Below are 24,734 nucleotides of genomic sequence, written 5' to 3' on the forward strand. Positions count from 1 at the left end.
CTTGTCTTGAAAAACGAAACAAAGCAAAGTAAGACTTTTGGATCAGGAGTGGTGGTGCATGCCATCAATTTCAGCATTGGAGATGCAGAGATGGGCCGATATCTCAGAGTCCCAGGCCAGCCTGGTCTATATAGTGAGGTTCTGATTAGTCAGAGCTACAAGGTAAGATCCTGTCTCAGAAACACAAAAAGGAATTTTTTTTTTTTTAAATAATCACAGTAAGTAGCTAGTTTACTTTTTCTGTGTAGTTTTCCAGAATTTTGATTTTTATGGAGTCAGGTTTTCAATCTAGTCCCTTGTGGTTTCTGAGTTTTGCTATCTCTAAGGCCTTCTGCTCTGCTAGAGGAGGGTGATGTCAGTTTGTTTCGAGTCAGGGCTTAACTCTGTATTCCAGGCTGGCTTGGAATTTACTGTGTAGAATACTCTTAAGTGGTGACACCCTTCCTCTCTGGTTCTGGGGTGCTAGGTTTGCAAGTGAGCATTTCAAGATGATGACGATGATGATGATTATTATTATTATTTTGATTTTTTTTGAGACAGGGTTTCTCTAGCTTTGGAGCCTATCCTGGAACTAGCTCTTGTAGATCAGGCTGACCTCGAACTCACAGAGATCCACCTGCCTCTGCCTCTCGAGTGCTGGGATTGTGTGCGACACCACCACCCTGCGTGCATTTCAAGATTATTAACAAGAGAAAGTGCTCCTGAGTTTTTCTTTAGGACATTTATTGTCTTGCTTTAAAATAAATTCATTTCCTTACTTAAGATAGGGTCCTGCTGTGTATCCCTGGCTGCTTGGAGTTAGACCAGACTGGTCTTTATTTATAGAGATCCTCCTACTTCTGCCTCCTGAATGCTGGAATTAAAGGTGTGAACCACCACTCTTGGTTTTAAAATTTATTTATCTTGATCTAAGGTAGAGCCTCCTAAGAGCTGCTAGAGTTTGGGCACTTGCTGAGAGTTAGGCGTATGCTGCTTGCTTGTCTCTAGATCCCTATGGAAGGGAAACGGAGACAGGCCAGGATGTGGCCATATGGTTGCTGGATTTCCTTGGATGTTGGTCCTAAAAAAACAACATAAATCAATTTTCCATAGGCTATATCATCTTATTGAGTAATTCATCTCACCTCTACCATACGCTAAATTCCAGTGTTTATTTTTTTTCATTTTATTCTTTGACACAAAGTCTCATGTAGCTGAGGATGACCTCCATGCATCCAAGGCTGACCTCCAGCTCTCACCTCCGGAGTGCTGTGATTACAGGCGGGTACCATAACTTGCTTTTATGTGGTCCCGGAGATTGAACCTAGGGCTTCGTACATGCTAAGCAAGTACTGTACCAACTGACTACATTCCTAGCACCTTTCTTCTCTCTTTAATGGCCTCTTTACATGCGAGTCTCTCACCGTTTTGTTTTCTGTTTACTACAGATACTGCCTTTTCTGCTTCAGTATTATCCTGGGAAATTTTGACTGTTTTTCACCAGAAACTTTAGTATCAATTGTGTTAGCCTCTGCCTTCAAATGGTTGGTGTTTTGTTGGAGGTGGAGGTAGAGGCAGCTTTCTTCCCCCCTAGTTTTTAGAGCTAGAACATTATTATATGACAGTTGAAATTCGCCGTGTGAGCCGGATGTAGCCCCTTCTTGGGTTCAGATGTTGCTCCTTCACAAAATTCAATCCTGAATCTGCAATAGATACTTTTTTTTTTTTTTTTTTTTTTTAAGACAGGGACTTCCTCCTGGCCCAGAAGCACTATATACATCAGGCTGGCCTCAAATTAAGAGAGATATGCCTACCTCTGCCTTCTAAGTGGTGGAATAAAGGCACAAGCCACCATGCCTGGCTGCTTCGGTTGCCCAGTACTGGCTATGTTTTGTCTCTTAGTCTTGGCACTCTAGTAGACTTTCACTTGGTACTTGGTAGGGTAGGCATGTTTGCCACAGGCTAACTTCTTGAAGTGGTAGGCCTCAGAAGGCAGCATAATATCTCTGTAACAATGTTTGCAAACACGGACAGTTCTTTCAACCTCTTGCTTCTGCCTCTGAGATCAAAGAGCAGAAGTAGCCTTTTGAAATGTTCTGATCAATAGGGGAGAAAAAAAACCTTTCTGTTGGATATTCCCATTCAATAAAATAGCATGTTTTCTATTCTTTCACCCTATTTTTCTTTCAGTGGTGACATGGAACCCAGGGCCTTGTAAGTGTTTCAACATTGAACTACATCCTAACTATTCTGTTTATTCTTCTCTCCCTTACTAGTATTTTGATTTTTTTCCTTGATAACTCTCTTTAGAGTCCCTTTCTCTCTCTTCTCTCTCTCCCCCTCTCTCTCTCTACATATATATGTATATGTATGTATACATATATATGTGTATGTGTGTATATTCTTTGAGACATGATTTCTCTGTATAGCCTTGACTGTCCTGGAACTCCCTCTGTAAACTAGGCTGGCTTCAGGCTCAGAGATCTGCCTACTTCTGCCTCCTGAGTGCTGGAATTAAAGATACTCACTGCCGCCACCCTGCTCTATCTATTTATTTTTATTTTAAAAGTGTATTTATTTTATTTTATGTGTCTGGGCTTTTTGCTTGCACGTGTGCTTGTGTACCACATGTGTGCAGTGCTCATGTGACCAGAGAGTTCATCACCTAGAACTGGAGTTACAGACAGTTGTAAGCCACTTTATAGATGCTCGGAATCTAAGATAAGTCCTAAGCGGTCAGTACTCTTAACAGCTAAACCATTTCTCCAACCTCTATTTGTTGTTTTTATTATTTTTATTTTTGAGACAATGTCTCTCTATATTTTGTTTGACCTAGAACTCAGTGTGTAAATCAGATTGGCTTCAGACGCATGTAGATCTTTCTGCCTTTGCCTCCTAAAAATTGATATCAGAAAAAGACATATTCAAACCAGACATGTGGCACATGTCTTTAATCCCAGGATTTAGGAGGCAGAGGCAGGTGGGTCTCAAGTGAGTTTGAGGCCAGCCTGGTCTATAAAAGAGAGTTCCAGGACAGCAAGAGACATTACATAGAGAAACCTTGTCTTGAAAGGGAAAAGAGAGAGAAGAAAGGCACATTCCACTTGCCTATTTTTAATTTATATATAATTATATATATATTTATATATACATGTGTGTGTATATGTGCATGTGTGTTCATACTTTGGCATCTGTAGAGGCCAGAGGTTGACATTGGGATGTCTTTCCCAATCCCTTCTTAGTTTATTTTTAACAGGATCACACTGAATCTGGAGATTAATGTCTTAGCTTGACTGGAGCCCTGCAGGTCACCTGTCTGCATCCCTAACTCAAGGCTATGGACACAATGTTGCCATTTCACACTGGCATAACAGGTGCTGCCCACAGAAATGTCTCCTTAGCCCCTGGGGTTAGTTTTTGAGAGAGGGTTTCACTGTGTAACAGCTCTGGCTGTCTTAGAACTGGCTCTGTAGCCCAGGCTGGCCTCGAACTCAGAGATCTGCCTATCTCTGCCTCCTAAGTGCCGGTATTAAAGGCATACATCTCACCCCTGATTTATCATATGGGTTTTAAACCAAGTTTTTAAACTATAGTGTTCTAGTAAAGAATTGTTTATGTGTATTGTCTGAAGGCTATGGTATGTACTTTTAAAAATTCTTTTCTCAGCCGGGCGATGGTGGCACATGCCTTTAATCCCAGCACTTGGGAGGCAGAGGCAGGCGGATCTCTGTGAGTTCGAGACTAGCCTGGTCTACAGAGCTAGTTCCAGGACAGGCTCCAAAGCCACAGAGAAACCCTGTCTCGAAAAACCAAAAAAAAAAAAAAAAAAAAAAAAAAAAAATTCTTTTCTCGCCAGGTGGTGGTGGTGCACACCTTTAATCCCAGCACTCGGGAGGCAGAGGCAGGCAGATCTCTATGAGTTCGAGGCCAGCCTGGTCTATAAGAGCTAGTTCTAGGACAGGCACCAACAGCTACAGAGAAACCCTGTCTCGAAAAAACAAAAAAAAAAAAAAAATCTTTTCTTTTTCCTATCTAATCACTATTTCACATTTAGGATGTTTAAGTGTATATTCCCATGCATATAATTATGTTTATATAAATTTTTATGTAAGAAAATTAAGGGCCATAGCTGGGCATGATGGCCCACATCCCTAATCCCAACACTGTAATATTCAAAATTTAGGAGATAGATTAGGAGTTCAAGTCCAGCCTTAGCTGTATAGAGGTTGAGGCTGACCCTGGCTACATAAAAGATCCTGTCTCAGTCCCCTCCTCCAAAGAGCAGCAAAGCCATTTTCTCACATTGTCATCACTTCTTGGAAACCTTCTTACAATCTTTTCTGTTCTCCAGATGGGCCCTGGTCTCGCATGCTGATTAAGCGCTATCACTGAGCTACATGCATCCCTAAACCCTGAACTATTTTTATTATAACGCAAGTCTTGCCATTTAAACCACTTTAAGTACGTGATTTCAGTAGCATTAACTGCATTCTTTCCATTGTGAAACTGTCACCATTATGTATTTCCAAATGTTTCATTATTTAAAGTAAAGTTTTGTAATGATAAGTAATAATTCATTTTCCCTTGTTCCCAGCCCTTGCTAATGTCCAGTTGCCTTTGTATCCTTGTGAATTTGCTTATTATAGAGTTTTCATATTAAGTAATGTTTGGCATTGTGTATCAGACTTATTTCATTCAACGTACACTGTTTTCAGGATGTATGAGTTTGTTCCTCTTTGTAGCTGAATAGTAATTGTGTAGACAGCGGAAACCATGGGTTTTAATAGCCCCACAATCCTGTGTGTGGAGAGATCCTACTTTCTTAGCCTTTCTTCTTTTGCCCTCACTCAGATAAACCACGCAGCAGATACGCTGTCAACAATACGGGTGAACATGTTGATGACCAGGATGGTGACTCCAGGTAAGGGCTCACCAGTCATTCTGGGCAGCAGGCCTGGCCAGAGCTCCACCCTCCTGTTGACCCAGATGTTTGTCCCTCTGAGAAATCTGCTGCCCTTCTCTTCCATGTAGTGAATATTTTAGGTAGTGAAGAGCGGGTTGTACTGCCCATCTCTGACTTACTCAGAGATTTCAGCTCAGCAGCAGATGTGGTTAGTAAAGGAGTCAGAAGATGGACGAGGCATGTCCACGGGTTACATTCTTTCCAATGAGAGGCTCTTAGAGGAAGGCAGATCCCTTTTGCTGTCCTCAGCCTGATTCCTTAGCCCGTGCCTACTCAGGGACAGTACAGCCTGGACAATTCTTTCTCAGGTGACAGTGGCAGCTGGGGCTGCCATGACTGACACTCCTTCAGGCCTGGGTGAAAGGCCAGTCCTTCCCCCTGTGTTCGCTCTTTCTCTGTGTCTAGGAGGACTGTCAGGTCTACATTGTGAGCAACCGCTTTGCCTTTCTTTTTTTAAAATTTATTTTATTAAAGATGTTTTGCTTGCATGAATGTTTGTGTGAGAGTGTCAGATCCCCTGGAACTGGAGTTACTACAGTTGTGAGCAGCCATGTGGGTGCTGGGAATTGAACATGGATCCTCAGGAAGAGCAGCCAGTGCTCTTAACCACTGAGTCACCTCTGCAGGCCCTTTCTGCTTTCTTAGGTGCATTTTAAAGGTTAGTAAGAGAGAACATAAGTCTAGGAAACAGAGAAGATTGTGACTTACTTGCCCTGGATCCCCTGAAACATAGACAAGGCCTGTGGGGAAAAGGATAGGGCTTCCGCTGTCCCAGGAAAAGGTAGCTGAGACTCCCACGCTGGGTCTTTGGGATGTAGGGAGTCAGTGCTGTTTCCTGTCAGATCTTTGAGGAGGCACCATATTCACCTCTGTGATTGCAGTACCCAAAGTATGTGGCTTTTGTTTATTTGTTTTTATTTTATTTTATTTCACTTTTAATTTTTGTGGCAAGGTTTCATGCTGACTTCTGTGCAGCTGAGGATGATCTTGAACTTCTGATCTTCCTGCCCCTACCTCTCAAGTAGGGTGACAACTCACCTGGGGTGACAGGCATGTGACACTATATTTAGTTTAATGTGGTTCTGGGGATCAAACCCAGGCTTCATGCGTGCGAGGCATGAACAACACAGGAACCGTGTTGATCTATGAGCCACATCCTCAGCGCCCCAAGTGTGGTTTGTATTCTCTCCTGTGTGCATGGTAGGAGTGTGTGTGTGGGGGGGCAGGTTGGGGTGGCTGGGGATAGAAAATTGCTGGTCTTTTTAGAGGACAGTTTTTTGATAGACAGGCCTATGGGATTCCCCTGCTTAAGGATGGTGGTTTGAAATAAATATGTCACAGGCACACAGCTTTTGCTTCAGCTGACTATGGTGGTACCTGCCTGCAACAATAGCATTTGGAAGGTGGATGCAGGGAGGATCAAGAATTTAAGGCCAGCCTCAAATCCTTAGTAAGTTTTGAGGCTACCCTGGCCTACATGAGACTGTCTCAAAACAACAAAACCAAACAAAACCCCTTGTTTTTCACGGGTGCCGCAGACTGCTGTGGAGCAGGACTTCCCTCATGGTCACCTCCCAAGTTCACTGGAGAGGAGACTTTCAACAGCCTCATTCTCTTTTATTTTTTTCTTTTTCTTTTTTTTCCTGGGTTTTTCAAGACAGGGTGTCTCTGTGTAACCCTGACTGTCTTGTAATCTCTGTAGACCAGGCTGGTCTCGAATTCACAGAGATCCATCTCCCTCTGCTTCTGCCTCCAGAATACTAGCATCAAAGGACAGCATGCCACTATGCCTGGCTTTGAGCAGTCTTTCATAGAGAAATTTCCTAGGGATGACAACAGCATCTAATTCCTGCAAGTGAATTTCAGAGATTTACAAAGATGTTTTCTAGGGACTCATTTCAAAATGTATTTAGCATGATTCAAAAGAGAAAACCATGGGAGGAGACAGCTTTTGTCTGAATTCTTCAATGAACTTGAGAATTGCTTCATTTGGTAATTTTAACTTTATTGTATCTGCTGGCCCTTGTCTCCATGATTACAAGATGCAGATGAATTCCCTTTGGGGTCCAGTTCTCTGCCAGGCACTAGGTTCCCCCCAACTCCCTAGCTTCCTTTTGAAGCAGTGCTGCAGCAAAACCATTCTCTGACCCTTGGCTTTTCCCAGACATGCTCTCCTTTTCGGACCTACAGGATATTCCTGCAGTCAGCTTTCCAGGTGCAAATAGCTAGTGGGGCTGTCTGCCTTTGTAAACAAGGACCAGAACTGTGCTGTTCAGTCAGGATCATCGGCTGGCCAGTGGGGCTGGATTCCCAGCACTTCATAAACTGGGCATGGTGGTGAGTTCCTGTAATCCCAGAATTTAAGAGGTGGAGGCAAGTGGATCAGAAGGTCAGGGTCATCCTGGACTTTATAGTGGATTTGAGGTTAATTTGGGATATGGGAGACCCTGTCTCAAAACAAAACAAGTAAACAAAACCAATCAGTCAATAAACAAACAACTGTGAAATTAAAGAAAAATAAAAAGAGTCTAGCTCCTAGTGTCCTGTCCCCTGTGTCATCCCCCTGCCCCCACTTCAGGTATTCAGTGGCTAGAAAATTATAGATGCATGCTTGGAATGTATCCGTTGCTGTAAAAAGTTCTGTTGGATAGCCCAGTGTGACTTCTCTAGTTGTAGGTGATAAAGCTGAGTGAGGCTTGAGCTGCTAGGATGCTGGGTGAAGTCTATTAGACATCACCCTCAGTGCTATCTAATCTGATGAACTTAAGTTTGGAACTGCTAAGGAAGGGCTCCTTTGATATCCATTTCTCTTATGTAGGTCTTTAGCCATCCAGCAAACTGGACTGGGAGCCACAATGGGTGGTCCAGGTAGGGACCTTATGTAGCTTTCCATGGTTGCTTGGAACACAGCATGTTCTAGAATAAAGTGCTCTTCATAGAAACATGAAATATTAAACTCCTAAAGACCAGGTCAGATAGTACAGAACCCCCAGTTTTCTGACAAAAGCATGCTTGCTTGATTCTATTGTGACCTCCTTACCAGCTGGGGTAGAGGCTCAGGGAGGTCAATATGCAGGTGTCCACAGTGTTCAGGAACTGGGGCTGGACCATACTCATATGACACCCCAGTTTGGAAGACTTTTCTGTCTGGGCATCTTATTTGGTCTCTTGGAAAGATCAGGTACTTGTCCCCAGCTGTCCAGTTGAGTCTGTGGCACTAGGGTCTAGCCTGCTGATGTTGTCCTGGGTTCTGAATAGTGACTCTCATTCTCTCCTGGCCTGAATTTGTTTGTGAGAGTTTGAACTTTAGTGAGAAAAATCCCATGTAAGTGTTCGTCTGGGGTATGTATGTCTTCTTTCTCATCTGGTAAGTCGCTTAATTCAGCTAATACTTTATAATGGTGCTTCTGCTAGACTTCAGTACTGTTTTTATAAAACAGCCTTGTAACATAACTTTTGGTGGTTTTGAAGAAACAATGTTTTGTTTGGTCTTGATGGTCCTGTTCCCATTTCAGCAAGCCATGTCCTCCAACCGATGAGCAATTGGTTGCAGGGTAAGACCAAGATCTCTCCTCCCTTTTTCTGTCTTGATTCCGGCTGCCTTCTCTTCTTGTAATTGTGCTTACTGCCTAATTTCTCCCAATGTTGAAGAATGACTAACGAGGTGCATAGGCCCTAGCTTGGAACCCTCCCTGCCTCTCAAAAGCCCAGATTTCCCCACAGCCTCTGCCCTTTTCCCACCCAGAATTATTTAGCTATTTCACATCCCCCGAGAACCTAAAGCATGGTTGGCTGGCACCAGAGAGACTTCTGGACCAGGTGTACTGTGCAGACCTCCTCCCCAAATAGGAGCTAGTAGCCCTGTGGTGTTGGGCCAACAGGTGTGGATTTCTCATCTCCCTGTTCTACGGCCACAGCAGGGGGCCATGATCATTGCTTCTTGCCTTTAGTTTTGAGAGGGAGAGGAAGGGAGGGAGAGAGACAGACAGACACACATACTATTAACAGCATTTGAGTATTTTGAATGTTTAGTTAGATACTCAGGATTAGATGAAACTAAGTAGTGACAAAAATGTCCCCATGAAGGCGATATGGAGCTTTTGCAGGCTGCACTGTCCTGCCCCCTAACAGGCGTCTTGTGTGGGCTGTGGATGCACAGACAGTATATGTGAGTTTCCATCAATAGGTGGGCTGAGAGGCTGAAGAGAGGTTCAGTGGTTAAGAACACTTGCTCTTGAGAGGACCTGGATTCAACCCCCAGCACCCATATGGCAGCTCACAACTATCTGTAACTTCAGTTTCAGGGGATCCAGTGACTTCTTCTGGCCTCCATAGGCCTCAGGTACACACTGGTTACATACATACATGCAGGAAGAAACATTCATATACATTTAAAAAAAAAAGAGGCAAGTTGAGGACGTAGAGTTGAATCCTTTCCAATCTTTCTCCCTCTCTGTTTTTGGGTAACCCTACTCCAGAATGATTTATTAAAAACAGAATCCTGGCCTGTTTTCAACTGTCATGTCTTCCTAAATATGCTTTTCTTAGATGTTCAAGTTAGAAATTTTTAGTTTTTGTAGCAACTGTTTTATTGTCTTATGTTTACTATGTTTTCATCAAAAGGATTTTTGTAAATTTTGGAAACGGTAAACCTTGTCCCTCGTAATTTGCTATGTGTAAGTTGTACCCCTTTCCTGGCCTCAAGGTGACTTTATGTTTGTGCACATTATGTCATCAAACACTATGTGAATTCCACAGCCAAGCAGGTGGATTTTCATCATAAATGTATAATGGTAAGAGGTAGCATGCAGCTTAGACCTGCTCAGATGAACAGAAAGGCCAGCTACGCAGGAACTTCTATGATAGCCCTTAAGGCTTTATGGCTTAACTTAAGCACACACAGCTCTGTGCCTCTTACCGGGAAAGATTTGATTTGATTCCTTCAAGGGCTTATTTGGATTTTGGTATTTATGAATGGAAGCTGGGATAACTGCTTCCTCTGGGAATCCATGGCCTGAGCTAAGGCATGTCTGTGGCTCTTGATGACAGCAGGGGTTTTTAGTGGAGATTTTTGACTGTGAAGGGAGTTTTGTTGTGGAGTAGTTAAGGTCATTCTCCCATCTGCTACTTTCGTGTACTAAGTCATTGAACGGTAGTATGCCGGGTGCTGCTTATTTAGATGTGACGTGAAATGTTGGCTGGATCAGAGCCGAAGTGTTTGAATATCCTGATGTGTCCTTCAGACAGGTGGAGTAGGGCAGAAAGGCTATGTAGACTCCCTGGTCTGAGCTGCTGGAGCCTTCCATATCTGTTTGTTCACCCCAGCCACTAATGTTCCAGAAAAGCAGGAACTAAGGACTTGGCTATGGGTCCTGCAGGTTCCAGAATGTCAATGTTGAGACTGGTGCTGAAAGGTTTGACCAAACCCTCATTGCAAAGGGCAGGGAAGCCCTTTCTGACCAACTGTCTGTGTCTGGTGTATTTGGGGGCCCAGAAGCCCAGTAGCAGCTGGAGGATCTGCTCATTCTGCAGGGAGCCAGTGCAAGCCCTCCAGGCCACAGCAGCCTGGACTTTTTTTGCTGGCATGGGTAGAAGTGGGAGAAATGCACAGCTGCTTGTCTTACATGTTGGCCATGGCCAGGCTTCTGTTCCGGATTGCCTCCAGGTCACTCTTCTTATGGCCCTGCTCTGTGTAGGGTGGCCGGGAATGGATGCCCCTACTAGATACGTTCTATCTTGGCGTCATTTGCTGCTTTGGAATTGAGCCACATGAGCTGCTTAAAGCTGACCTTCCTTTTCCATCTTGCAATGGAGGAGTTGTGATGTCAGTCTGTCTCCCTTCCTACAACTGAGAATGTCTCTAGAAGAAACAAGACTAAGGTCCCACAGTGGAATGTCATCCCAGATAGAGGGTCTCCCTGCCGGGGCAGACTATGGTCCTGATAGTGCTAGAGCTAGCTGTCTTCCCCAAACTACCCTCCTAGATACTAGAAAGCGTTCCTTAGTAGATAGGTGAGCGTAGGTGCTCGCTCTCCTCAGGGCCAGATCAGAAACAGTGCTCGTGTGTCTACAGTGGAGGCCCTCAATCCCTGGTCTCGGAGATAAGCGGCAACACCAGGCCCCAGTGCTCTCCTCCCTTCAGGCAACTCACTTATCCAGATCCCCCAGACATGGAGGACTAGGTTTGCCAGCAGGGCACAGATGTACAGATGCATATTGGAAGGGGTGAGCTCTCACACCCCAGCCATTCCCACTTCCCCATGACACTTGTTTCTGTGCATCCCATGTTCCTGTAACAGTGTGTCTGCATGCCTTGTACCAAATTCCCTCAAGAAGAACTGAGAAGTTTAAGTATTCAGGATAAGGGAAGGGCTGAGCAGCTATGCTGAAAGGGATGTAATTAGCATACTGCATGCATCTTTGAGCTCTGTCCCCTGGTCCTTTTTGTGGCCCTGTTATGGATGGTTTGGGGTCACGGAGATTGAGAAGTACAGTTCCACAAACCAAAGTACAGTCAGGAGAGGCCCTTCTGCCTGTGAGCCTCAATGAGTGGCTCTTGAAGGCAGTGCTAGCCCCAGCCAATCTTTAAATGCAAACCACAGCTGTTTCTCTTCTAATTTCATACAGCATGCAATAAATGACAGCATGTGCCTTCAGCCTGTGCTTCTCCTGCCTTCCACCTGTAATTCTGGTGACTTCACATCCCTAACCTTGGGATTGCTGCAAGAGAGCCACTGATGAAATGCCGCCCACTGGGGACAAGTAGCTCCACAGAACTGTCATTTCCTCAGCCACTCCCCCCTTTTGGGTACCTGGGCATGGTGCTGTGATTTTCGTTAATGCATCTCTATCTACCTTTTTAAAATTTTAAGGTTCTCGGATGTTATTCTGGCAACAATTTTGGCAACCAAGTCTGAAATGTGTGGCCAAAAATTTGAACTGAAGATTGATAACGTACGGTTTGTTGGGCACCCGACACTGCTGCAGCATGGTCTGGGGCAGGTATGGCCCTCAGCAGGTAGGATCTTTCTAGGGTGGGTGGGGCTGGCTTCTGGCTCTGAGGGTCCGGACTGTGCTGACATCGATGCTGGTGAATGTGCCCTTGGGGCAGCAGACCTGATCAACTGCTTGCCATGAATTGTGTACCTTTGTAGGTCCTGGGAATCCAGTAGAGAATGACAGGGGGTACTTGCCCTGTCTATAGTCCCTGCCACAGTAGGTGGTATAGTCCCTGCCACTAGCTCGTTTTTTTTTCGTTTTTTTGTTTTTTTTTTTTTCATTCATTTAGTGATAATGGAACTCAAGCCTTTCAATGTGCTATGTGGTTGTTGGCCCACTGGGCTCCATCCCCAGCTCTCTGTCACTAGCTTTTGCTGACTACATTCTGTGCCTCCTCTGTGGCCTTTCCTCATGTATAGGGTATTTGTGTCCAGAAAAGGCAATAGAATGAGTTAACTAACAATTGTCTAATTCCTGCACCTTCTAAAAAATGGTGCAAACACTTCTGTTAAACAATATTTAATAGCCAACATATTTTAGTATGTATTGTCATGCTGACCTTTTTATATTTGTTTTCTGATAAATGAGTATTTGGGTACTGAGGAGTGTTAGCAAGGTAGAATGTGCTGTTACCCAAAGGAGCCTGTCCACTAGAGCCAGTCAGCTCTAAATCCAGGCAGGATCCATAGCAGCATCACCTAGATTCAGAAGGTTTCGGTATGCCGTACCATACAGGAATTGTATAAAGGGCTGTGCTGTGACTTGTAAGCTTTATCAGTGTGAGGAGCTTCTGAGGGCAACTGGAAGTATCTTGTCCCTTTGATAATACCCTCCCTTCTTACAATGGTATTTAATGACTGGGCTTGGGTTCCTGTCTATGGGTGAGGAGAGTTGATGGTCCCTTCCTGTAGAATTGCAGTGACTGGCAGGGATGGGTACGGTTCCTGGATGTTATAGGGAGAGTTCTAACTCCCTCTCTAGGCAGCACTTGTAATTAGGCTTGAAGAGCTCAGGGTGGTACCTTTGGATGCTTTGGTGTTTGTGACTGAAGCTGCCTGGATGCCAGAATGGGAAGAGAGAGCGACTTGGTTCTGTAGCAAGACTGGCTGTCCCCTTTCATCAGGGCTTCTGAGCACTGTCCTATCTCTAAATGTCCTGAGTACTTGCCATGGCAACAGAGGCATGGTCTGGGTTCTCCATCCACTTACATCCCTTTCTGTCCTGTCTGTTTTGGGCATTGTCAGTTGATTCCTTCAGTCATGGAACTCCAGCCCCAGCCATTCTGCTCCTTCCACGCATGAAATTCATCGGTTTGTATGGATGACTGTTTGAGCAAAAGCACCAGCACCTTCTCAAAGACCCTGGGGATGTTTTTCTCTCGTTTTACCGTGCTCTGGATCCTTTCTCCATGCATGGAGTAGAAAGATCTAACAACTTCCTGTAGAAAGTTAAAGCTGTCTGCTGTCTGTGGTGTCTTCTCATCCCTCCAATTCCAGTTAGAGAGCCTGAGGTAGAATCACTGTGAGTTCAAGACCAGCTTGGATCCATAGTAATTCTAGCGTCACCCTGCAGTTCATAGTGATAGCCTGTCACAAACAAATAGACAGATTGGATGCTGTGTCTTTGGATTTATTAGAATTATGCTCTTTTACAGGTCTCCAAAACAGACCCATCTCCAAAGCGGGAAGCACCCACCATGATTCTTTTTAATGTGGTGTTTGCACTGAGGGTGAGTGTTTACATGAGTGCTTAGATCAGGAAGGGGACCTGAGGGAAAAGAGCCAGTTTCCAGTGAGTTTTTCATTGGCCCAGAGCTCAGACCATGGGCATGGCACTTACCCTTTTGGTGTGCAGGTGGAGCATAGCTCATTGTGTTTCCTTCCTCTTCCTCCTTGAACATTTTTGTAAAATACATACCTATAACAAAATTTACTTTATTAACAGTAGTGATGAAACCCAGGGCCTCATGCATGTTGGACAAGCACTTTGTTATTAAGCTACATCTCTAGTCCTGAATGTTTCCCATTTTAAAAAGTGTATTGTGGGGGTTGGAGAGAAGGCTCAGCAGTCAAGAGCACTGACTGCTCTTCCAGAGGACCCGGGTTCAATTTCCAGCGCCCAGATGCCAGCTCACAACTCTCTGTGACTGCAGTTCCAGGAGATCGACACTCTCACACAGACAAAACACCATTGCACATAAAACAAAATTAAATAAGCTTAACAAACAAACAAAAAGTATGTGGTGTCACACACCAGCGCTTGGGAAGCTGATGCAGGAGAATTGCTACAGATTTGAGGCCAGCCTATGCCACAGAATGCCATCTGTCTGAAAAAGACAGATGAGCACTCAGCTAGAGCAGGCAGTGCATTTCTATAGCCCCAGCATCTGGGGAGCTGAATTAGGACTAGTAGGAATTCAAGGTCACAGGGAGCTTGAGACCAGCGTGGGCTAATGAAACCCTGTTTTAGTGCCCTATTACCCTAAAAAAAATAAAAAAATAGACAATTTATGTCAGGCATAACTGCACATGTCTTCTACTGTCTAGTAAGATCCTGACCTAAAACATCAAATAATAAATAAAACAAAGAATTTAATTATACCTAATACATTTATAATATAATTCACTATGTATCATTTATCTTATTTATCACTGCTATCTATATTCATATTTTATCCCTCTTAACAGGAAACCCATGAGGAGTCCAATGGCAGTTTTTATGCCTCTGTATCTTTTTTTAAAAAGATTTATTTATTTTTATTTTATTGGTGTTTTGCCTGTGTGTAAGTCTGTGTGAGGGTATTGAATCCCTTGGAACTGGAGTTACAGACAGTTGTGAGCTGCCATGTGCTGGGAATTGAACCCAGGTCCTATGGAAGAGCAGCCAGTGCTCTTAACCACTGAGCCATCTCTCCAGCTTGCCTCTGTATCTTAAAGCAAGTCTTAGGCCTCATGTCCATTCTTTTGTTTTAGATTTATTTTTAGATAACTTTTTTTTTCCCCGAGACAGGGTTTCTCTGTGGTTTTGGAGCCTGTCCTGGAACTAGCTCTTGTAGACCAGGCTGGTCTCGAACTCACAGAGATCCGCCTGCCTCTGCCTCCCGAGTGCTGGGATTAAAGGCATGCGCCACCACTGCCCGGCTTAGATTTATTTTTATGTGTGCATGAGTAAATGGGTATCTGTCCAAGGTCAGAAGAGGAGTCAGATCCTTTGGAGCTGAGGTTACAAGCAGTTGTGAGCCCTTTGATGTGTGCTAGGAACAGAACTCAGGACCTCTAGAGGACCATAAGTGCTCTTAACTACTGAGCCATCTTTCTGTCCTGCCCCTCCCACACCCATTTTTATTTTGAGACAGGGTTTCTCTCTGTATCCCTGCTGTCTTAGAACTCCCTCTGTAGACCAGGCTAGTCTTAAACTCAGAGATCTGCCTGCTTCTGCCTCCTGAGTCCTGGGGTTAAAGGTGTGTACCACCATGCCTACCTTTTGTTTCTTTTTAGACATGGTCTTATATATCTCAGGCTAGCCATAAGCTCTTATATATCTGAGGATGACCTAGAACCCCTGATCATTCTGCTAGGATCACAGCATGTCTGTTGTATTTTTATTCATTATTCCTTTACTACAAGACTTATCTATAAAGTAAAATTTTTTTTTGTTTTGTTTTTCTTTTTGTTCTGTTTTTTCGAGACAGGGTTTCACTGTAGAGCTTGTCCTGGAACTCACTCCATAAACCAGGCTGGCCTTGAATTCACAGAATTCCACCTGTCTCTGCCTCCCAAGGACTGGGATTAAAGGCTAAAGTAATGGTTCTTATTTTATGTCGTAATACACTTTTCAATTTGATAAGAATTCACCACAGTAAGTTGGTATTAACTAGTACCTGGTCTATTAAAAATTTCTGATTGAGAACATAGTTTTCCAGTTGGCCTGTGTGAGCCATGATGCAGACTCCACTCAGTGTGAGTGGTGTATCTTTCTCTTCTAGTCTTAGCTGTCCCATTGTCCCATCACATTTTCCACATCCAGCTTTGTCTCATTGAGTAGACTGTGAGACCTGCTTCCCGACTTTCTGCGCCCTGCAGACTGGAAGTGACTATGGAGGTGTTTCATTTGGATACAGGCTTTTGGCAGGAAGCCCCTTGGATGATGACATAGTCACTTCGTGCTGCTTCCTGTTCTGTACTGTGAAAGTTCACTTTTGTTTCTTTGTTTGAGATGGTGTCATGTAGACTAGGCTGGCCTCAAACTTCATATGTAGACTTAAACTTGATCCTTCTACCTCTGCCTTCCAAGTGCTAGCATTATAGGGATAAGCTATCACGCCTAGCTGCAAGTATGTACTTTATAAGCATTCGTATTAAAGTCTGGCATGTTCTGGGTGACTGCTTTCTCAGCATGTCCCTGCATAGCTTGGAGCTGAAGGCAGCTTGCTCAGTGTTAGCCTGTGCAAACAGGACATACCAGATATCCCTTCAGTGCATGTCATTGAGCCTTTCATGGGTGGGGAGAAGAAAAATTTTACTTTGTGCCACTTTGCACAAAGGTGAAATATAAACAGTTGGTCCCCAGCAGCTGATGTAGGGATGCTTTTGTGCCTCAGCTAGTGGCTCCTCTTCAGTCCTTCCTCAAAGGAGTTTTCTGTGTCCAAGATTATTTTCTCCCTGCTTTTCTAGTGGAAATGTTTTCACTCAGACTCTCCTAAATGTGTGTTTTATTTTGAGGCAGTTGCATATATCCTGTAAGTCATCCTGTTTAGGACATGGTCAGGGGATGCCTTAGGCCTGCAGAGTCAGGGCAGACAGCCTGATTGCAAGCCTGCCCATGTGCTAGTTCTCTTTGTGAAGATGGGACTTACTGACAGTATGGAAAATCTCCAACTCCAGGTGAACAAAGTGTGGTCTGGGTAAGATTTTTACTTAAAAGTAACAGGCACAGAGTCATCTGGAAAATACAGAGGATGGGAAAACAGCATCAGAGGGCCTAATCAGTAGTGCCATTTGTCCCTCTTCCTTCTAACCCTGTACCCCAAAGTATTACTCAGCAGTCCTGGTGGCCTCTAGAAGCGCTGAGTCATGCTTGGCTCAGTTATCTGCTCCTTCAAGCATCTCCATAGATCCCACAGTGGCCTGCTCCACCCTTGGTCTGGGTGTGTACACCTGCTGGTTGACTGTGGTCTCTGATAGGTTCCAGAGGGGTGAGGGACACTTCTAACCTGAGAACTTTTGCATGCCACTTTGACCTAGTCAGTGTGGATGCAAAATGGGGGGTGGGGAGGCAGGATGATTGGGCCTGGAGCCTACTGGTATTCTGATTAACTTAGGTCTTCTTTGCTAGGAAGAACTCACCCCTGACAGATATTCAGAAAACAGCATAATGCTTCTGTATTACATGTTCTGTAACAATGCAGCCTGTTGTGAATGAATTCCTATATACTGTAGGCCAGACATGTTCCTGAATGGTCAGTGCACAGCAGTGATTACAGAAACCTCCAAGATTTTGCTCAGGGCAGCCTCTGTTCTGAGTGCTATATGTGTTTGACTAGCTTTCTCTGCTCAGTTGGGTGTCCTTCCTCAGATGACCTGTGACCCAGATCACATAACATGCCCTTAGCTGTCCCTTCTTTTCTATATAGTCCTAGCATAGTGGGAATGTGTTCCCCTTAGAGGACTCCCATAGAGTCACTACAGTTGTTCCCGAGATATAAAAATAAGATGGTGTGTCAGCCAGCATTTGTGTAGGTAGGCTGTAGACATGCACAGGGATTCTGGACAGTAATTACTATGAGGAGGAACCTAGTGGAGGAAATGGAGAGGACCTTCTTCGTGGTCTGCACTTTTGCTATGCACGTGTATAAGCTCCTTTTAAATAATATGTCTCTGTATACATATTTTGAGCGTTTGGCCTCTCTCATGCAGGCCAACGCTGACCCATCAGTGATAAACTGTCTACATAACTTGTCCCGGCGCATTGCCACTGTCCTGCAGCATGAGGAGCGCCGCTGCCAGTACCTCACTCGAGAGGCCAAGCTGATCCTAGCACTACAGGATGAGGTATCTGCTATGGCTGACGGTAAGTGCGGCTGCCTGGTGAGCATGGGTCTGCTCTGGCTGATGACTTCTTGGTGTCGTATCTCTAGAGGACCAATTGGTCACTATGCTTTGATTCGAGGCAGTTGCAGATAGTGCTACTAATTGGCTCTCGAGTTTCAGGGACACTATTGAAGAGATCCTCTATGTAGAAAAGGCGGGCTTGCTGCCTGATTGCAGGTTTGAGCACATGCCAGTTCTCTTTGTGGACTAAGTACAGACAATCTTTCTACCTCTCCCATACCACAACAGAACAGTCAGAAGCTAACCAAAGCTTTGGCTTTTGGTGAACTGGACACTAGAGAGAAAGTTCTTACAACATCTGGTAAGCAGAAACTGGTCAGAGAAGTTACAGCGTCTTCACACTGAGCTGGTCATGACCAGGGGCACAGGAAGGCTCTTCCAGGTGTTTGCATATGGATCTACTTCCCTAAATGGATGGGTCTGAATTGATATCTATAGGAAATACCCCCCCCCCCCCACTGCTGTGTATCTCTGCCTGGCATTGGTTCTGCTAGACAAATTTGCCCTGGGTTGGGAAACTCAGGGAGGGGTTATTAAGATCATCAGCTGGTAAAATGGGTGATTTCCATATTTTTGGCTGTTAAATTGAAGAAGAATCTAACTATATCTCCTAATCAATTATAAGAAATAGTCTTTGCTGATAGACACGGTAATGTTTGTTGTGCCCCAAAGATCAAACACAGGAGAGAAACTGGTAACGACCTTGACCTCCTTTCGATAAGGTTAGCAGCTACAGAAGAAGGAATGAAATCCACCTGCCTTTGCCTCCTGAGTGCTGGGTTAAAGGTGTGCATCACCACTGCCCAACTAAAGTGGTGTATACCTTTAATACTAGCACTTGGGAGACAAAGGCCAGTGGATCTCTGATTTCCAGGCCAGTCAGGGATAGAGAGACCCTGTCTGAAAAACAAAAACATTTGTATTGTGGGCCTGAAAGTAGTTATAGAGTGATTGTTTAGTATATGTGAGGCTCTGGGTTCCAGCCCCAGGACCCAAAACAAAATGACAACAAACACACACACTTTAAGATTTATTGATTTATTCTATATAGTGTTTCTCCTGTATGTGTGCCTGCAGGCCAGAAGAGGGTTCCAGATCTCATTACAGATGGTTGCTGGGAATTGAACTCAGGACCTCTGGAAGAACAGCCAGTGCTCTTAACCTCTGAGCCATCTCTCTAGCCCCCACTTATATTTTCTATTTTAGTTAATTATAATAGTTAACAATCCAGAAATTTTATTTCATCTTCTTCTTTGATGGTACTTACCTTTAATTTGGGGAGGCAGAGGCAGGTGGCTCTCTGTGAATTTGAGGCCAGCCTGGTCTACATAGTGAGTCCCAATCTAGCCAAGGCTACATAGTGAGACCCTGTCTCAAAAGGAAAGAAACAGACAAACTTACAAACAACAATAAAAATCTGTTAAAAAATTAAATGTTAAATGTTAAAAAAAACCACATTCACCAGGTGATGGTGACACACACCTTTAATCCCAGCACTTGGGGGCAGAGGTAGGCAGATCTCTGTGACTTCGAGGCCAGCCTGGTCTACTGAGTAAGTTTCAGGACAGCCAGGGCTACACAGAGAAACCCTGTCTCAAAACAACAACAACAAAAGAAAGATCTTAATTGTTCATATTTTATTAGTGATTCTTGAAGATTAATAAAAGATATTTCAGTCATAAAAACAAATCTCACTAGCATACAAGTGTGGGAAGAGGAGTGGGATGTGGCACAGGAATAGCGGTCACTGCAGCAGAAGGTGGGGTCTGATGAGTCAAGAGACTCCTTCCATGGCAGGCTTCTGTGGCTGCAAGGCTTTGTAGGCCAGTGACAAGTTTAAATGCAGATATTTCATATAGAAATAATCTCACAGATCACCGTGAGTCTGTTTTTATTTTAGAGGGATCAGGGATACATTGATTTGTTATTATTATTGTTATTATTATTACTGCAAGGGGTTTCTTGATGTTAGTTTAACATTGCTTTAGCATTACTTGTTAATGTTGAAATGTTGAATTTGTTCTAAAGATAGTTCCTGTTCTGGCCTGTGCATGTTTATTTGCTTTGTAAAAACAACAAACAAACAAACAAAAAAAAATCAGGTAAATCCTTACCTATTGTGATTCTTGTAGCAAATGAAGGTCCTCAGTCCCCGTTCCACCACATCCTGCCCAAGTGTAAGCTGGCTAGGGACCTCAAAGAAGCTTACGACAGGTAAGACAGGGTGATGCTTGTCTAATCTCCTCTTTCTGGGTCTCCTTCCCCCAGCCTCCAGAGCTGAAACATCCCACAGAGCTGCCATAGGCTGGGTGATGCTCTGGTGTGTGTGCTGGAGCTTTGCTGAGGTAGAACAAGGGAGGGCAGGGAAGGGACAGCTGTGTGGTCACTCTTCAGAAAAGTCACCTTGGTGTCCATTTTTCAAACGGCAGCCCCTTTTTGTTGAGTAGTGTGTACTCAGCAGGGACCCCTTTTAAAACAGAAGATTGTGCAAAGTTATGCACAGAAGCCTGAAAGGTTTTTTTTAAACCATTAAACATTTTATTGAGCTTAACTTGCTACTAAGTTCTTTGCCATCTATATTGAGGTGAGTCTCACATGAGATGAATCTCTTTACACATGAGAAAATCAAGGTTCAGTGGGTAGAACTGGTGTGTTGACTGTCATAATCTGGGCTCTGGGAAAGCTGGAGTTTGAGACACTGACTATATGGGGTCAGCAAGTATTGGGGACACGATGGAAACCTCATGTTGATTTGATTATATTGGTGGCCGAATACTCTATTAAAATGTAAACAAAATACTTAATTGTGTGTGTGTGAGTGATAGAGTCTCACTAAGTAGTCTAAATTGGTTTGAGACTTCAGATCCTTCTGCTGGGATTACAGAGTGTGACTCTAGCTTTTTCTCTTTTGTTTGTTGGACTGGGTTCTTTTCTGTAGCCCTGACTGGCCTGGAACTAACTAATTTATGTAGACAAGGCTGGGCTACATGGCATCTAAAAAACAAAGTAAAAGGAAAACCAGGGACCTTAGGTTTCTAAAGAAAAAAGAGTGGACGGAGATTGTGGTGGAAAGTTGGAAGGAAATAAGACCTTACATAGTTTTGTCATCCACCAGGCATAGCTCAGGGCTTGATGCCTCCCAGCGCCACCTAGTGGATCAATTTAGAGGAGCACAGGAATTTGAGCTTTTGGAATTTCTCACCAGAAAGGCTACTCAAGATTCTTCTTCTAACCAGATAACCTGTTTGTTAGTACGCAAGGTCTCACTCTCCAGGTGAACTTCCACACCAGCCAATCCTAGGTCCTAGAAGCTGCCCTGGGGAGGCTGGGAGCAACACTCCTGGCAGGATGTGGCAGCTGTGACCTCCTCTGTTCCCACCCATCTGGTATTGGCACAGCTCTGTATTTGCCTAGTAGCCCTCTTGGCTTGATTCTCACTAGGTCTGTGTTTGGTCTCAAGGTCCTGTTCCCTCAGCAATGAAAAGTTGTGGCTGACTGTACATTGGCTGGGTAATTGTCTCCTGAAAGCAGGTTCCTGCCAGATTCCTGAGAAAGATCTTCTCAGAGAAGACCTAAAGGACAGGAAGCTGTGGGCTTAATTGATGTAGAGCTTTGAGAGCATCTTTTCAACAGAATTGTTGTGGATTTACTATCCAAAGCCAGGGTCCCTATGTGTCTGTGAATACAGACTGGAAGTAGGAACCTCTTAGGAGGTCACCCTGACTGTCCCAGTGCCTGTCTCCTTATGGAACTCACGAGCCCTTGTGACCCCTGGGTTCCACCTCAATAGGGCAAGGGTGTCTCTTCACTTTCTGTACATAACCCTTTGCCTAGCTCATCCACTGAGAGTTAAAGGAATATGTGATGGCAGGAGAAATGATGATTTAAATCCCTTGGGGTGTGAAGAAGTGTTCTGTTGAGTAATTCTCTGAGTTAACGGACTGTGGTAGAGTCTGGGTGGCTTAGCTCTTGGGAATTCTGTCTTAGGCCTGGCCAGGCACTGCTCAAGAGCAAGCGCAAGCCTGTGGATGCCTCCGAGTATTCTGAGAGTCACAGTCTGTATTTCATGAGAGTGTACCTATATGTAAAGTTTCGTTTGAAGTCTCAAGGACTTTTGAAGCCTACCCATGTCTCCTGGTTTGTGCAGCATCCTACCACATGTGCAGGAAGATTGACTGCTGCTGTGTGGGTCAGAGGACACAGCACACATGACAGAGTCTCAAAGTAGGAAGAGGATGAGCTGAGCTGAGTCAAAAAGTGACCTTTGGTTCTTAGCCACAGGTAGGAGTTGAGGAGTGAGGAGTGAGATAAGCTTGCACAGGGCGCATCTTGGGTGTGGACCACAGGGTCCTGGTGCTCTGCACAGTCATGGTGTGCAGATGCAGGGCTCCGGCAGAAGCATTATCTCTCGTTACAGAAAGGGCTGGGCTCTTCTGCTGTGAAGGCTGGATAAGCTTGTGGATAGTGTTTGCAGAGTGTTTTCAGACTAATTAAACACCTGCAAAAAGAAACACAAGCTTAGCAGGAAACTTTTCTGGTGTAGACCCTGGTTTTGTCTTGAATTGCAGATTATAGAAGTAGGGACAGTCCTGTTTCTTCCTTTCTTAACAGACACTAGTATGTTCCTTGGTTTTCCCTCTTACTGTGAAGGATTCACCTGACTTTCTCCAGAGCTACAGGCTAAAGTTGGGCATTTCTGATGTTCCCTGTCCTCCAGTGTACTCCAGAGGTTTGTCTAGAAGTGCATCTGGTCCTCGGGGGACTCCTAATGGCAGCGCTCAGTGTCTCTGCCCCACAGAGCTCGGTTAGTTTGTAAAGAGGCTCCAGCTCAGCACAAAGTATTCAGAGGGAAAGTCACAGGCTGGGGATCCAAAGTCATCTGTCATGAGGATGGCAGAGACTCCTGAGCTGTGAAGGTATTATGAAGGCCTTAATGTGTCCCTGGTTTCCCTCATGCCCACAGCTAGCATTTAAGCCTGACCTATATACAAGTCTCTGATGCGCCTTTCTCTGTAACTCTTGTGATTTATACAACTTGCTGAAGGTTGTCTTTCTTAGTGCCAGCCAGAGATTCTCCCAAGTGCAAGGCTGTAATTTGTTTCCTTTCTTGCTGTACTCCAGGAACCTGAAACAGTACTTAGAGTTGCACCTACCAGATGGTTGTTACAGAACCACTGAGGTCCCTGGTGGAGCAGAATCATTTGTATTTGAAATGATAGGAGTCTTGGCATTTAATTCTGATTCCATGTTGTTCCAACAGCTACCCTGTGCTATCCCCTAAATAAGAGAGTTCAAAAATAGGACCTATTATTTCTTCCCTTTATGACCATGAGTTAAGCTAATTGGAGGAGGCAGGCTAGTGTTTGCATGGGCGTGACTCCATGCAGCGTACTCTAACCTTCTCCCCTCTTGCCCTTCTTTTTCCATCTGTGTATGGATGCCGAGATCTTATCACAATGCAGTGTTTCCTTAGGTGGTTTCTCAAGGTTGGTTGTGAGCTTTCCTTAGGTGGTTTCTCAAGGTTGGTTGTGAGCTTTGACATGCTTTGGTCAAGGCCCATTTCTAGAAGAGACCAAGAATATTGAGTTCCTCAGGGAGCCTGGGTCTTTGACTCATATCTTGACACTCATTAAGCCATCTAGTTTGTTTCTCCCTGAGGGAATGTGAACCACAGTTGCCCTCAGCCACAGCGTGGTACCCATCCTCCACCCTTCCTCAGAGGTGCTGAAGCTCTGGGAGAAGCACACATAGAAGTCTGGGAGCCATGGCCTGCTTTGCATTGAACAGTCAGTGCTGCAGGGATCCGGGGGGTGAGGGCTCACAGATGTGTTCCTCCACGTTTCCTTTCCTCGTGCTTAGTCCCTGCTTGAAGGAGAAAAGACCTAGTTTGTGTTTGAAACTGTTGGCTAGAGTTCCTGGAGAAATTCAGAAACTTAAGGCTCTTGGTTTATTGCTGGAGGCTTCAGGGAAGAGGCTGTAATAGTCCTCGGCAGCTATATTGTGATACATGCTGAGAATCTCAGCACTTTGGAGGTAGAGGCAGGAGGATCACACATTTGAGGTCAGCTCGGGGTTACACAGGAAAATCCTCTCTCAAAACAAGGCATGGGCATGGCGACACACACATCTTTACCCTGAGCTATTGGAAGGCAGGCAGGCGGAGTCTGTGAGTTTGAAGCCAGCCTGCATATTGATACCTGGGACAGTCAGGGCTACATACAGAGACCCTGTCTCAGGAAAAGAATTAGGAGTGGGGAGAAAAGTGTGTTTTCTCGGGCCTGAAGCAAGGGCCTTGTTTCTCCCACAGTACCCAACATTTATACCTTTGACCTAGGCAGGAAGAACTCTAGCCACACCTCCTTGAGCTGCTGGCCTGCCCTGGGCTTGGCCGTTCCCATACTGGGCGCTGAGAATAGCAGCAGGGTGGGTGGTGATGGGAAAGTATTTCTCGGCTGCTCTTCTGGGTAGGAGGCAGCAGAGGAAACAAGATGGGGGAAGGTGCTATAGAAATTGACAGTTTGAAAACCAACTGATGTATCCTGTATGCTTGTTTGAGAACTGAAGTTACCATGAAGCTTTAGGTTATATTTCCTACATTGGGTGAAGGAGGCTACCTTCCTGGTTTGCTCTGAGCTTCACTGGGTTGGGGCGGGTGACCAGAAACAGCTTTCTCATGCAGAATA

At 44.6% G+C, this 24,734-nt stretch overlaps 1 protein-coding gene across 3 annotated transcripts in view; it reads left to right on the forward strand.

Annotated features, from left to right (window-relative positions):
• Positions 1–24,734, forward strand: part of Nprl3 (NPR3 like, GATOR1 complex subunit) — a 40,211-nt gene that overhangs the window by 2,253 nt on the left and 13,224 nt on the right. The window contains exons 2-7 of one of the 3 annotated variants that reach the window (XM_057775153.1): positions 4,831–4,900; positions 8,458–8,496; positions 11,815–11,944; positions 13,596–13,670; positions 17,857–18,010; positions 20,184–20,265. In XM_057775153.1, the coding sequence (XP_057631136.1) occupies positions 4,831–4,900; positions 8,458–8,496; positions 11,815–11,944; positions 13,596–13,670; positions 17,857–18,010; positions 20,184–20,265 (550 nt within the window). Of the gene's footprint in view, positions 1–4,830; positions 4,901–8,457; positions 8,497–9,176; positions 9,285–11,814; positions 11,945–13,595; positions 13,671–17,856; positions 18,011–20,183; positions 20,266–24,734 lie in introns of those variants that run through there. The other 2 variants (XM_057775154.1, XM_057775155.1) reach the window with 2 other exon arrangements.

Source organism: Chionomys nivalis, chromosome 7 (assembly GCF_950005125.1).
Source record: "Chionomys nivalis chromosome 7, mChiNiv1.1, whole genome shotgun sequence".
In the NCBI taxonomy this organism is placed as follows: Eukaryota; Metazoa; Chordata; class Mammalia; order Rodentia; family Cricetidae; genus Chionomys; species Chionomys nivalis.